Source organism: Erithacus rubecula, assembly GCF_903797595.1.
Source record: "Erithacus rubecula genome assembly, contig: scaffold_573_arrow_ctg1, whole genome shotgun sequence".
Taxonomy (NCBI): Eukaryota; Metazoa; Chordata; class Aves; order Passeriformes; family Muscicapidae; genus Erithacus; species Erithacus rubecula.
The window spans coordinates 3731-16782 of NW_027635765.1; the positions used below are offsets into that span (position 1 = coordinate 3731).

A 13052-nucleotide genomic window follows, 5' to 3' on the forward strand; every position below is an offset into this window, starting at 1 on the left:
CCCCCATGCCACAGACTCCCCAGAGGATGTTCCATGAGATCGACCCCAGAGCCTGACACGGGGACAGGGGTCGGGGCCCTGGGGGTGGCACAGGGGGACAGGGACACCCTGGAAGCGTCCCCGTGTCCCAGGGCCAGAGCCTGGGCCAGGGCTCCTTCACCCTCTTATGAACCAGGGGCTGAGAGCGTTTAAAAAATGATCAGCAAAAACCAGATTTAATGTTAAGCTACAGCACGACTCCTTGGCAAGAGTCACCCTACTCCTGGACTGGACACTTCAGGCACACCAAGGAAACAAAGCAACAACAAAACCAAACAAAATCCAGTCAATCAAACCAGAAATGAACCGAGAACTGTCCGTGAGTGTATGCTCAGGTGGGTGTGACAAAAGGACAGTGAGGTCAAGGATAAAAGGAATGCAGCCTCAAAGCCTAACAGAGCTCAAACTTAACAGGACTTAACATATAACTTAACCTTAACTTATACCTTAATCTTAATTATTTAGCAAAAGAACAGCACTTAACTGTATTTAACTGAACTTATAACCCATATCAATTTAACAGAGGAATAACAGTTAACAGTATTTAACTTGGCTTATAACTTATATTAAACTTAACTTAGGAAAAGAACACTTAACACCATTTTACTCAGCTTACATCTTGTTCTGGGGTGACTTTATGATGCTGAATTGTATCCTCATCCATCTGTTTAGCCCAGAAAGTAGTTTTACACCTTTAAGATTTGAGAGTGAAGTGGGTGGAGAAGGAGAAGCAGTGGAATGTCTGAGACAGTTGCTTTCAATATTTATAGATAAGAGCTTTAGCTTTCCTTCTCCTGACTGTGTTGTCTGCAGCATGGACAGGCAGTGAGAGAGAGCTCTCCTTTGTTTTTAGTCAGTATTTTATAGCTAGCTGAGGCAACGAAGTTCCCTGGACTGTGGTTTTTCTTTTTCTTGGAACTGTTCAAAATTGCTCTGGACTGAAACCCCAGAAGAACACCGGGAGCTCACACCTGTGACCCACTGGGGCCTGGGACACTGCATTGCAGCACCAGAGGGACTGATAAGAGACTGAGTGAGCTGAGCTACACCCACAAAAAAGACTTTCTGAATTTGCCATCTCTTCAGAACAGTGAGAGGTTTCATTGTTTAATATTTTTCACTTTTTTTGCTTGTTAATACTTCTCTTGTTAAATAAACAGGGTTTTTTTCACTTTTCTCCAAGGAAATCTTTTCCTGAAGCAGTAGGAGGAGGGGCTTGAATCTGCTTTCTAGGGGGATCCCTTTTGGAGTTTCATCCCAAATTTGCCCTGAACCAGGACATACTACAATGACCCAGGTAATAAAGATGTGTTTGCATATTATGAAGTGTGCAAGTACTAAACCTGTGCCCCTTTGCAGGCAGAAATCAGTTGTCTGCCCATGAACAGGCAGTGCCACTTGCAGGGCCCCAGTGCCCTGAGGTGCCGAGCTGGGATTGGCATCTCTCAGAGAGGAGATGAGGGAAAGCAGAGCACCTCACAAGCTGCAGAATCCTGACAGCACCAGAGGGCTCCTGCCCCATTAACATCTGACTTGGTCCAGTCTGAAATAGGGACCAGCTTCCTGTCCCTTGAACCCAGCGTCCTCCACATTCCTGGAAGATCCCTCCAAGTCCCCAAACACATCTTAGTTCAACAAGTTTATTTTTACTCTGGTTTTGAGTGCTTGGGAAGGACAAAGAGAAATGCAAAGAAAATCTAGGCCGTGGGGAGCCAGGAGGATGTGGAGCCCCCAGCCAGGTGTCTTCCCAACACGGATCAGCAGCACCAGGGCTCAGGGGGGCTCTGCCCACCGGGGGTCCCTGGGGATCATCCAGCATGGATCCTGCCATGGGGATGGAGCTGGAGCAGCTCATGAAGCTCCTCCTGCACTCGAGGCAGTCGCAGGGCTTCTCTCAGTGGAGACTCTGTTGGTGTTTGGTCAAGGTAAATCTCCTGGAGAAGCTCTTCCCACACTCGGGACACGCGTAGGGTCTCTCCCCGGTGTGGATGCGCCGGTGCCTGACGAGGGTGGAGTTTTGCTTGAAGCCCTTCCCGCAGTCAGAGCAGCAGAAGGGCCTCTCATCCCAGTGAGTGCGATAGTGGAGGAGGAGACTGGACCTTTGCTGAAAGCTCTTCCTGCATTTATCACACTCGTAGGGTCTCTCCCCTGTGTGGATGACCCTGTGCCTGATGAGATGTGAGTTGTGCTTGAAGCCCTTCCTGCACTCAGGACACTCATAAGGTCTCTCATTCCTGTGACTGTGATAGTGCTCGAGGAGACTGGAGCTGGTCTGAAACCTCTTCCTGCATTTATCACACTCATAGGGCCTCTCCCCAGTGTGGCTCCTCTGGTGCACAGACAGGTGTGAGCTCTGGCTGAATCTTTTCCCACACTCCCCACACTCGTAGGGCCGTTCCCCTGTGTGGATTCTCCGGTGTCTGATCATGTCCCATCTCCTCCTGAAGCCCTTTTTACATTCCAAGCACTTGTGGGGCTTCTCCCCATGGTGAAGCTGCTCACGCAGCCCCAGCTCCGAGCTCCGGCCACCTCCCCGGCCCAGGCTGGCTCTTTCCTGCTGGGATCCCCCCGGGCTATGCATTTGCAGCCCCTTCTGCTGCGGGATCTGCGGGGCTTTTCCTCCCCGTTGCATTCCTGCGCCGTGGAGCCGCTGCAAACGGCCTCTTGCCCGAGGCTGTGCCGCGGGGATTTGTCCTTCCTGCTGCCCGTGCTCAGTTCCTTGTCTGGGGGAGGAAGGACAAGGAGAGGATGGGATTTGCCTCCGTGCCAGAGGCAAGGGCAAGGAGATCCCCCCAGGACTGTGCTGCAGCTGAGGCCGTGCCGGGCTGGGAGATGGAGCAGGACACAGGGGAAAGGGGCACTGACTTCCTCTTCACCTGCCTGCAGCTCCTGGGCCATCGACCTCGTCCTCATGGCCTCCTCCTCCTCAATGCAGCCGAGGTTTGGGAAATCCTGGTTTTGGGGGAAAACAACGGCTGAGCGCGTTGGGTTTGATGGTGGCGCTGCCCAAGGGCAGCTGGAGCAGTCAGCGCCCCTTTCAGCTTCGGGGGCCCGGAGCCCGCTCAGCACCAACCTCCCGCACCCCTCCAGGCTGCCGGGGGTCCCCCGGCTCCAGGATCGCCCCTCTGCGCTCTCCCCGCTCCGGGGCTTGGCTGTGGGCTCCTGCAAGATCCAAACATCCTCTGAACCGCAAAATAAAACTCTCCTGGATCCCCCATGACGGATTTGGGGCGAGCTCCCCTTTCCCGCTCACCTGCAGGGTTTTGGGGGGGCGATGCTGCCGCTCCCGTGGAAAGCCGCGACTTGTGCGGGTGTGCAGGACAAGCGCGTGTTTCCAAAATCGCTCCTCCTCTTCCTGCCGCTCCTCCTGTGTCCCTCCTCTTCCTCCCGCTGCTTCTCTTCCGTCCCTCCCCTTCCCGCTCCCCCTCTTCCTCCCGGTCCTGCTCTGCTCCCAGCCCGGTCCGTGCAGACGCCGACACCCAAAAGCAGCCGCGCTCTGCCCTGGGGAGAGTCCAAGCAGCTGTGACCTGCGTGGCACAGAGAGTGATTATCAGAGCACTGGGAATGACTGGATAAAACAGCGGGAGCGATGCTGAGAGCTCTTGATAGGAAATGGGAGCACTTTCCCTCCCAGCGCAGCTCTTACTGGGAGCACTGGGAGGGAACTGGGAGGAAAGAACGCCTGGAAGCGTCTGGAGCCAGCGGTGGGCGTGGCCAGAGGGCGTGGCTATGCAAATCTAAAAGTGATCACGCAATGGGATTGGTGGGTGGGAGTAGGGCGGGGTTTGTTGTGGTTACCTGAGAGCTGTGAGGGGAACGGAGCCATGGCGGTGGCGTCCGGTGAGAGGGGACAGGGAATGGGGACAGGGAGCGAGAATGGAGAATGGGAGTGAGAAGGGAATAGCAAGGGGAACGGTCTGCTGTGACCAGCTGGGCACCTGTGAGCAATGCCCAAAGCCTTGTGCTCTCTGCAGCTGGCCAAGGGCAGCAGCAGGGCTGAAGGGTTCGTGTGGCACAGGCAGCCCGAGCTGTGGAGCCCTCAGGCCCCCGTGGCAGAGGCGCCCTCAGGAATTGTACTGGGAATGGGGACAGGGACTGGGAATATGGAAACTGCAACAGTTGAGAGAATATGGGCTGGGGATTAAGAATGGCAAGGCAACAGGGATGGTAACTGGGAACAAAAAGGGAATATGGGAATAGCATTGGGAATGGGAATATGGGAGCGGGAGAGAGAATATGGAATTGCAAATATGGGAATGAGACTGGGACGGACAATACAAGGATGAGAACAGGACTGGGCATATGGAACTGGGAATATGGGAACAGCAAGTGGGCAGAGAGTACGGGACAGGGAGTGAGAATATGGGAATAAGACTGGGAATGGGATCTGGGCTGGGAGGGGCACAGGACGAAGGTGGGGTGACACGGGAATGGGCTGAGGCCAAGGGGAGGGACAGTGAGCAGCGGGGGATCCTGGACAGGGGACAGTGGAAGGTAGGATGGGGGGACATAAGGACAGGTCCAGGGCAGGCGGTCCTTCATCAGCTGCCCTAAAACTTCCACCAGGATCTCCCAGTGCAGCCAGAGCCGCTGGAACTGGGTGCACAACGCCCTGAGAAAGCCCCAGGTCCCTCCCAGGACCCCTCAAATCCCTGGAACCGAGCGTCCCCCGCATCCCCTGGAAGATCCCCCCGTGTCCCCAAGCAGGTTATTGTGTAACATCTCTATTTTTATCCTGGTTTTGGGTGTTTGGGAAGGACAAAGAAAAATGCAGAGAAAATCCAGGCCACGGGGAGGGTGTGCAGCCCCCAGCCAGGTGTGTTCCCAACACGGATCAGCAGCACCAGGGCTCAGGGGGGCTCTGCCCACCGGGGGTCCCTGGGGATCATCCAGCGCGGATCCTGCCATGGGGATGGAGCTGCAGCAGGGCACTGTATTAGTTTGAAAGACAGGTGTCTGCTGAGGAGCTCTGGAGCTTCTCTTGAAACAGAAAATGTAAACTCCCTCCCTCTGAATTAATATGACTTGGAAATTAAGGAGCTCCCTGGCAAAGATGTGGGATTCAGAATAGCAGTTTTTCATTGGGAAAATGAAAATAAAAGTATAGTAATATAAAGACCAAAACAATGGCAAGGTCAGAATATAGCCTGACACCCTGTTGCTCAGGGTGTTGGTTACAGTCTGAATAATGGTACCTATAGTTTTATTGGAGTGACAGATGTGGTTTTGTTGAAGCAATGATTTTGGAGAAGGGTGTAGTTACTTTTTTAACATCTAGAGGTGATGAAGATAAGCCTGGTCTTCTTTTGGGAATTTAGTGGGAAAGGTTGCTCTGATGTTTCAAATTTCAGATTTTATTTAGGTAGGAAATACTTGGCTTTTCTCCTTGGCTGGGGCATCTCCCATAAGGTATAACTCCTAGTGGGGAGGAGTTGTGAGGGATGGGTCATGGAAGAGATAAGGAGTCCTGCTCCACCTGGTTTCAGCAGATGGTGATAGAATGTATACTTCTGCTTGCATCTTGCATTGCAATTTAAAGCATGATCTGCTCCTTACTCTTGTACCATCTGCATCCTACCTTAATTAATACCTTCTTTCAAATCTGCTATATATTTTTATCCACAGTGAAACTTTACACACAGTTCTCACTTAAGATTAGGTTTTTCTGTGGTAGTCAATGGGTTTCTTAATTTTTCTGCATTACCTACTAAGTGTAACTGGGTTTTTGAGCAAAAACAATTGTACGGATTGGTTTGTCTTTGCTTGAGGTGGGCCTAATCTAAACAGTCTTCAAATACCTTTTATGTGTACTACAGGGACTTTATCCTCATCCACTGCCTGCAAGGGCTCAGATTAGGCAGGACTCGCTTGAGTGATGGACTCTCAGGTGTTGACTATTTAGGTGGCTTTTGTTAAATTCATTTCTCAATTTTTCAAGGTTCCCCCACCAAGTGCCTTTCGGATAGTTTTAAGTAGTCTGTTGTACTCTTCAACTTTCCTGGCAGCTGGAGTATAATAAGGGATATGATATATTTATTCAATATCACGATTTTTGGCTCAGGTGTTTCTAAGGCTGTTCTTGAAATGGGTCCTGTTGTCTGATGATTCTCTCAGGGGTGCTGTGTCTTTAGAGGACTTGCTTTTTTGGGCTTCAGACGGTGTTTTGAGTAGTAGTGTGAGGTACAGGGTAGGTTTGTAATGATCTAGTGGTGGCTTCTACAATTGTGCTCATATAGCACTTACATTGGGGGGTTTGAGGCAGTGTGATGTAGTTCATTTGCTGGGCTTCTTTATACTTATATTTGGAATACTGCCCCCCATATTAGAGAGGCTTTATAGGCTTGGCTTGCTTGATTTTAGCACATGTCTTACAGTTATGAATAACTTGAGAAATGCAATTTGGAGTTAAATCTGCTTTTCAGTTTTGTGCCTACTTATAGGTGGCATTTTTGCCTTGATGGCTTGAGGCAGTGTGGGCCTATTGAGCTAGGAACAACTCTCCCTTATGTTGCTAATTTAAATTTATTTGTGACATCTCTATTTTTGCAGCTCAATATACTTGCTCCTTGTTTCAGTGTTCTTTATTAGCCTGACTTTTGGGGATCATGGCCGTCTACATGATGGACTTTGATAGATAGTTTCTCTGAGTGGCAATGTTTTTGCACTCATCAGCAGCCTCAATTGGTTTTCCTTTATGTTCCTAGCTGGCCTTTTTTTGCCTTTCTAGCTAACTCCACAGAGCATTGGTTACTATTTATGATTCAGTATAAAGATAGAGCTTTGGCCAGTTCTCTCTTTCAGCAGTGTCCAGGGCCAGCTGAATGGCTTTGAGTTGAGCAAGTGCACTTGATTCACCTTCTCCTTCAGTAGCTTGTGTGACTCGTCGTGTGGGGCTCCCTGTGGCCACTTTCCACTTCTGGTTCATCTCAACCATGAGACAGAAACTGTCAGTGACAAGAGCACAGCGTGTTTCTTGTGCTGGCAGTTGTTTGTACGGTTGTCTGCATTTCTTCTCCCATTTGTTTGCTGTGCTTGTTTGGTATCACTGCTGAACATTGCCAGTAAGGAAACTGGTGTGCAAGAGTTGAGGAATCAGCTTTTGAAACTGTAAAACTGATCTGTAGGCTTTTTTCCTCTTGCATTTGTAAAATTTGCTGCATCATCAAAGTTAAGATTCTTCAGAAAATAGCAAGATTGTCCTCTTTCCAGGGAGGCATCTGTACTTTAACAGAGGTGCTTGATGCATCTTGCTGTAAAGGAGCAAGATGCAGAGTAAGTCAGAGAGAAGTCATTTAAGCTGGTAATACACATGGTTGTTTACTGGAAATAAAAGAACTAAGGTTTTGCCTTGTAAGAAAGTGAAATCTAATCCCATTGTGAGGGTCATGAGGATAAATAAAAAGGACTAAATACAAATGAAGAGCAGAAAGATATGAAACAGGGCTGGGCCTCACTGCCATAGCCCAGGCAGCCCCTGGATGTATTTGCCTGCCTGAATCCATCCCTTGCCCTGGCACCAGGTTGGGCCGCTCTGGGGAATCTCTCACAGCATTCCTGGGATGATGCTGTTCCTTCCCTGGTGCCCCAGAATCCTGCAAGCCTCTTTTGGAGCCACCCAGGCATCTCCTGGAGCCTTTAGGGACCCTTCCCTGCAGAGCGCAGACAGGGATTGACTTGACTCTTCCTTGGAAGATGGAGGCAGGAGAATACTGCCCACCATCTTCTTTCCAGCTGCCCTCCATTTGCACTCTTGCAAATGCTGCTGCTGCACTCAGGCTCTCCATTGCAGGCAGTCTGGAGCTCCTTCTCAAACCCATCCCTCTGTGTCCCCTCTTGGATGGAATATCAAGCAAACAACACGGGATGTGTAGGAACATGAACTTTATTTACTTTACTACTCTAAAAGTCTACAATACAGGGGGACTAGAAGACTATGGGGTAAGAACCTTATGCCTAAATTACTGAAACACTTAGAACCAGAACACTAAGGGGAAGGTCAGCTTCTTTTGGAAAAGGTGGTGGGGGTTGCTGCAGCTAAGGATGGGGTGTCTCTAGGGCCTAAGATGGGGAATGTCGCCGTGCCCGGGCTGGCACGGGTCACACATTCCCTGCAGTGTCCTGCACGCGGTGCTGGAGCTGGAGGTCAGCGCTGGGGCAAGATTTAGGATCTCCTCCTGCTCCTCCTTCGGCTGGCCCCCTGTGCTGCTCTGCTGTTCTGCCCTCTGCTGGGAGCAGCGTTCCAGGCACTGCTGCAGCATGGTGCGGTTGTTCCTCAGCAGCTGGATCAGCTCTGTGGGACCTCATGGATCCAAGGATCCATTGTGACACTGCAGGGCCCAAGGATCAAAGGAACTTTGTGACACCAAAGGGTCCTATGGAATGAAAGGCACATTGTGATACTGGGAGGCCTCATGGATTATGAAGATCATTGTGAAACAGGGAAGACTTCATGGAATGTTGGTGAACCCCAGCTGGCTGGGAGTGTTGATCAGCTGTATGGTAGGAGAGATGTGCACAGGGATCTGGAAAGGCAGGATCCAGGGACTAAATCCTTCAATGTGAGGTTTAAGAAATCCAAGTGCCTGGTACTGAACTTTTACAAAAACAATCCCTGCAGCGTTATATGAGTGGGACGGAGTGCCTGGACAGGAGCAGTGCTGTCTCACAATGGATCCTTTGTTCCATGAGTTACCAGTGTCACAAGTGACTCCTTGGGTCCATGAGGCCATACTATTAGCAAATCTCCAAAGTATCAGAAAATGGCTCCTTAACACTACTTTGGTGTTAAAGAGGGCATCATTTATTCAGGCCTAAGTTCCAGCAGGAGATAACACATAATCAAAATGGACATGTGATTCTAAAAGTGTGTTTCCTATATGCAGTTGCTACACGTGACAAACAACTTACCCATTTCCATAAACCCCACCCCAAATTCCCAGTTTCTATCCTCACTTTTTCTATCACTTCACCCTTGAGGCAGAGATCTTCTGGTTTTCAAATCATCTCTGCTGGGAAAGAAGTCTTTCAATGCACTGCTCCTCTGCTGAAGGTTTACAGGCACAGTAAAATTGAATGATCCTTTTGGTATCAAGGCCAAGGCTTTGTGTGTCCAGGCAGAGGCAAGCAGGAGGCAGAGCTGTCAGCAAAGAAGGGACCAGTGAGGTGGGGCAGCAGAGGGATGACGACAGCCTGCAGGGACAGAGGTGCAGGGCATGGACACCGTAGGACAGCCTGGGCTGCAGAGGGCACAGGGATGGGCAGCAGCTGAAAGGCCCTGCCAGAGCCAACTGCTGCAGCATTTGGGCCATGGCTGCTGGCCCTGGGCCTGAGGCCGGCAGGGGACAAGTGAGCCTTGCTGTGCTGGGGCCTCAATGCCTCCTTGTCCCTGCTCAGCAGCCTGGCAGGGGCCGCCTGTTGGTGAAGGAATAGGAAAGACTTATGAATGCCTAGCAAGTAGTTCTGAAACAATAGATTAAATAGAGATGTTAGCAGTATTTGACAGAGATGCTGAAAATAGTAATATTAAGGTTTGAGGCCTCTTCCTCTGTTTAGATAATACCAAATACCACACATACCAAAGAACCAACAGACATCCTGTCCCAAGCTTGGCAGGAAAGGTCTGAAGATAAGGATTAAGGCTATAAAGCATGATAATTTAGTTGTTCCTATAGGTTGCATGCAAATATTAAGAAATTTGTGTATTGTATTAGATTGGTTATTGGAATTTAGAATATTCATTATGGAAAAATATTTATTTTATTGCAAATGGAAAAGCTCTCTCTCTTGCTTCTTTCCTCTTGCCTCTCTCTTCTTACCTCTGATCTCTAACCTCTCTCTAAGCTCTCTCTCTTATACCCATGCCTTATGATAAAATAAAAAACTGAAGAACAGCAAATAATAAGCTCCTGAGTCTGTCCAGTGAACGTCCACCTCCCACACCACCCATGGTCCTGCCCTTGGCATTGCACATCCCCAGAGCCCAGTGGCCCGGGAAGAGCCCTGAGCAATGAGGGAGGGACAGGATCTGCCTTGCTAGGGACTGGGGCTCAGGCCTTGGCCTTTTGCATTCCTGAAACACATCCAGATTTGCTCAGCATCTAAAACACATTTCCTTAGCTTGTTGCACCTCTCATCACTACTTTCAATGTTAGGCTCTAACTGGAATCTGGGGACAGTTTCACAGTCATGTCCCTCAGTGAGATCCATTAAAACTTCAACAAACTTTGGATTTTACTCTGACGTTTAGTTCTCAAGAAGTTTATGAACAGACTCTCAGGGACTGAGTTTGATGTAAACAACATCAAAGCCCTGAGGGGGTAATAAAACTCTTGGTGCTGTGTCTGTGCTTCTGAGCTGGGCTGGGCTTCTGGAACAGCGGGAGCTTTAGGCCACCAAGAAAAGCTTCAAAATGTCAATTCTGCTAAGGAGCAGTTTCTCTCCCAGCCCAGCACGGCTGAGGGCACTGCCTGCAGGCACTGAGGGGACAGGAGTCAGGCACAAACAGGCTAAAGGCAATCAGGACTGGGAAGACATTGAGCTGAGACTTCACTTAGAGAAACATCTTCACAGCCCCCAACATGGTGAGTCCGTGGGTACAAGGCAATGTCCCTTGTGCTCCTGGAGCAATCTCCTGGAGCCAACACAGCCCATAGCCTAGGGGATACGTCAGGAGGACTCTAACAGTTTCTCTGAGGCACAGGAGGAGGAGGATGTTCTGCAGAGCAGGGCTGCCCTGGGCAGTGTCAGAGGGACAGGGCAGGAAAGCTTCTGCTGCCAGGGATGGCTGCAGGGGCTGAAGCTGGGGCTGCAGCCAGAGCTGCCCAGGGCTGTCCTGCAGAGCAGCTCCTGCAGCCCTCAGGGCTCTTGGACAGCCCAGGGCATGTGCCATCTGCCAGGGACAGCTCTCAGCCTACCTGGCAGCTCCCCATGCACTGTAGGGAGAAGTTGGAGGTGGAAGGAGCCACCCCCATCAGGACAGATTCCTCCTGCTGCGGAGATGGTGGTGCATGGCCAGGGCTGCTCTCGGCTTTCTCCTCAAGGCAAGGGAAAGGGGCTGTCTGGTGTGTTGTGTCACTGAGACCCCTGCACTGTTCCACTGGGCATCAGTAGATCTGTCTCACATCTCCCTCTCAAAGTGCCTCCTCACCCTCCTCTGCCTACAGACAGCAGCAGTACCAGCACCTTGGCTTGCAGCATTTCAAATTTTCTGAGCTGCCCTTAAGGCCCTGCTGGCAGGGAGTTGTCCCTGGGCAGTACCCTGTGCTGGGAGGGGTCTGCAGGGTAAAGCTGAGCCCCCAGGGTTTGGTGGGCTCTTGGAGGACTGACAGGGACAAGGCCTGGATAGAGAGAAACAGCTTGCAATAGGCACAACTCCAGCCAACAGAAAGCCACATCAATGCTGGATACCCTCCCTCTTCTGGTGTCTAGGAAAGAGCGAAAGCTTCAAAGAAGTTGACTTTGAAACTAGACCCATCAAAGAGTCCTACTTACTTTTCCAACATGTTTTTAGTGCAGTCACACTGAAAAAGAGAGAGATTTAATGATCAAGTGCCAGCTGTGTGGGACCAGCAGTTGTGACAGCACTGGGAGTGGCAGCCCAGTATTCTCTTTGGGCTCCCCATTGTTCAGGCTGAGTTCAGTGATGAAAGACGATTTCTGCCCCTTCAGTTAAAGGGACAATATGTTAACAGAAAAACCCCCAACTAAAAACAAATTTAAAAAAAAAAAAAAAAAAAAAGAAATGACATTTCTTCAAAGAAAGTGAAGCATTTTTGAGTACATTAGTAAGAAAAAAACATAGCATTGACACAAGAAAATCTGTTCCAGTGTATCAATGTCTGCTTTCAATAATCCACAATGCCCAGAATGAAGAAATGTCCAACAGCAGCTCCATCAGCCACTTCCTCCTGCTGCCATTGGCAGACACGCGGCAGCTGCAGCTCCTGCACTTCTACCTCTTCCTGGGCATCTCCCTGGCTGCCCTCCTGGCCAACGGCCTCATCATCAGCGCCGTAGCCTGCAGCCACCACCTGCACACCCCCATGTTCTTCTTCCTGCTCAACCTGGCCCTCACTGACCTGGGCTGCATCTGCACCACTGTGCCCAAAGCCATGCACAATTCCCTCTGGGACACCAGGAACATCTCCTACGAAGGATGTGTGGCACAACTATTTCTATTTGTCTTTTTCCTTTCAGCAGAGTTTTCCCTCCTGACCATCATGAGCTACGACTGCTACGTGTCCATCTGCAAACCCCTGCACTACGGGACCCTCCTGGGCAGCAGAGCTTGTGCCCACATGGCAGCAGCTGCCTGGGCCAGTGCCTTTCTCTATTCACTGCTGCACACAGCCAATACATTTTCCCTGCCCCTGTGCCATGGCAATGTCCTGGGCCAGTTCTTCTGTGAAATCCCACACATCCTCAAGCTCTCCTGTACACAGTCCTACTTCAGGGAACTTGGGCTCCTTGCTGTTAGTGTCTGTTTATGTTTTGGCTGTTTTGTGTTCATTATTTTCTCCTATGTGCAGATCTTAAGAGCCGTGCTGAGAATCCCCTCTGAGCAAGGACGGTACAAAGCCTTTTCCACCTGCCTCCCTCACCTGGCTGTGGTCTCCCTGTTTATCAGCACTGCCACATTTGCCAACCTGAAGCCCCCTTCTGTCTCCTTCCCATCTCTAGATCTGTCCCTGTCAGTTCTGTACTCAGTGGTGCCTCCAGCCCTGAACCCCCTCATCTACAGTCTGAGGAACCAGGAGCTCAAGGCTGCAGTGTGGACACTGATAACTGGCTGCTTTCAGGAACATTAAACTGCAGACCAATTTCTGAAAATTACTTGTAATAAAAGCCATATGTGTTAGTTCTCATTGATTAAATTTTGGAGAATCTTTTTCTTTGTTTTTCTTCTTTAATATTGTCCTCAAAAAAAAAAACTTTACTTGTGCCATCTCTCGTTTTATTTCTCTCTATCTTTGCTGTGACTGCAGACTGTCTTAATGAGGGTCTATTCTCCTGGT

General features: G+C 50.0%; 1 protein-coding gene across 1 annotated transcript; it reads left to right on the forward strand.

The window, feature by feature from the left end:
• Window positions 1–11963: 11963 nt before the first annotated feature.
• Window positions 11964–12845, forward strand: LOC306816416 (olfactory receptor 14I1-like; the record flags this gene model as incomplete). The annotated part of the gene is made up of 1 exon (XM_079332854.1): window positions 11964–12845. The coding sequence occupies exon 1, from the start codon at window positions 12081–12083 to the stop codon at window positions 12843–12845; it is 765 nt and encodes a 254-aa protein (XP_079188980.1). The 5' UTR covers window positions 11964–12080.
• Window positions 12846–13052: the final 207 nt, after the last annotated feature.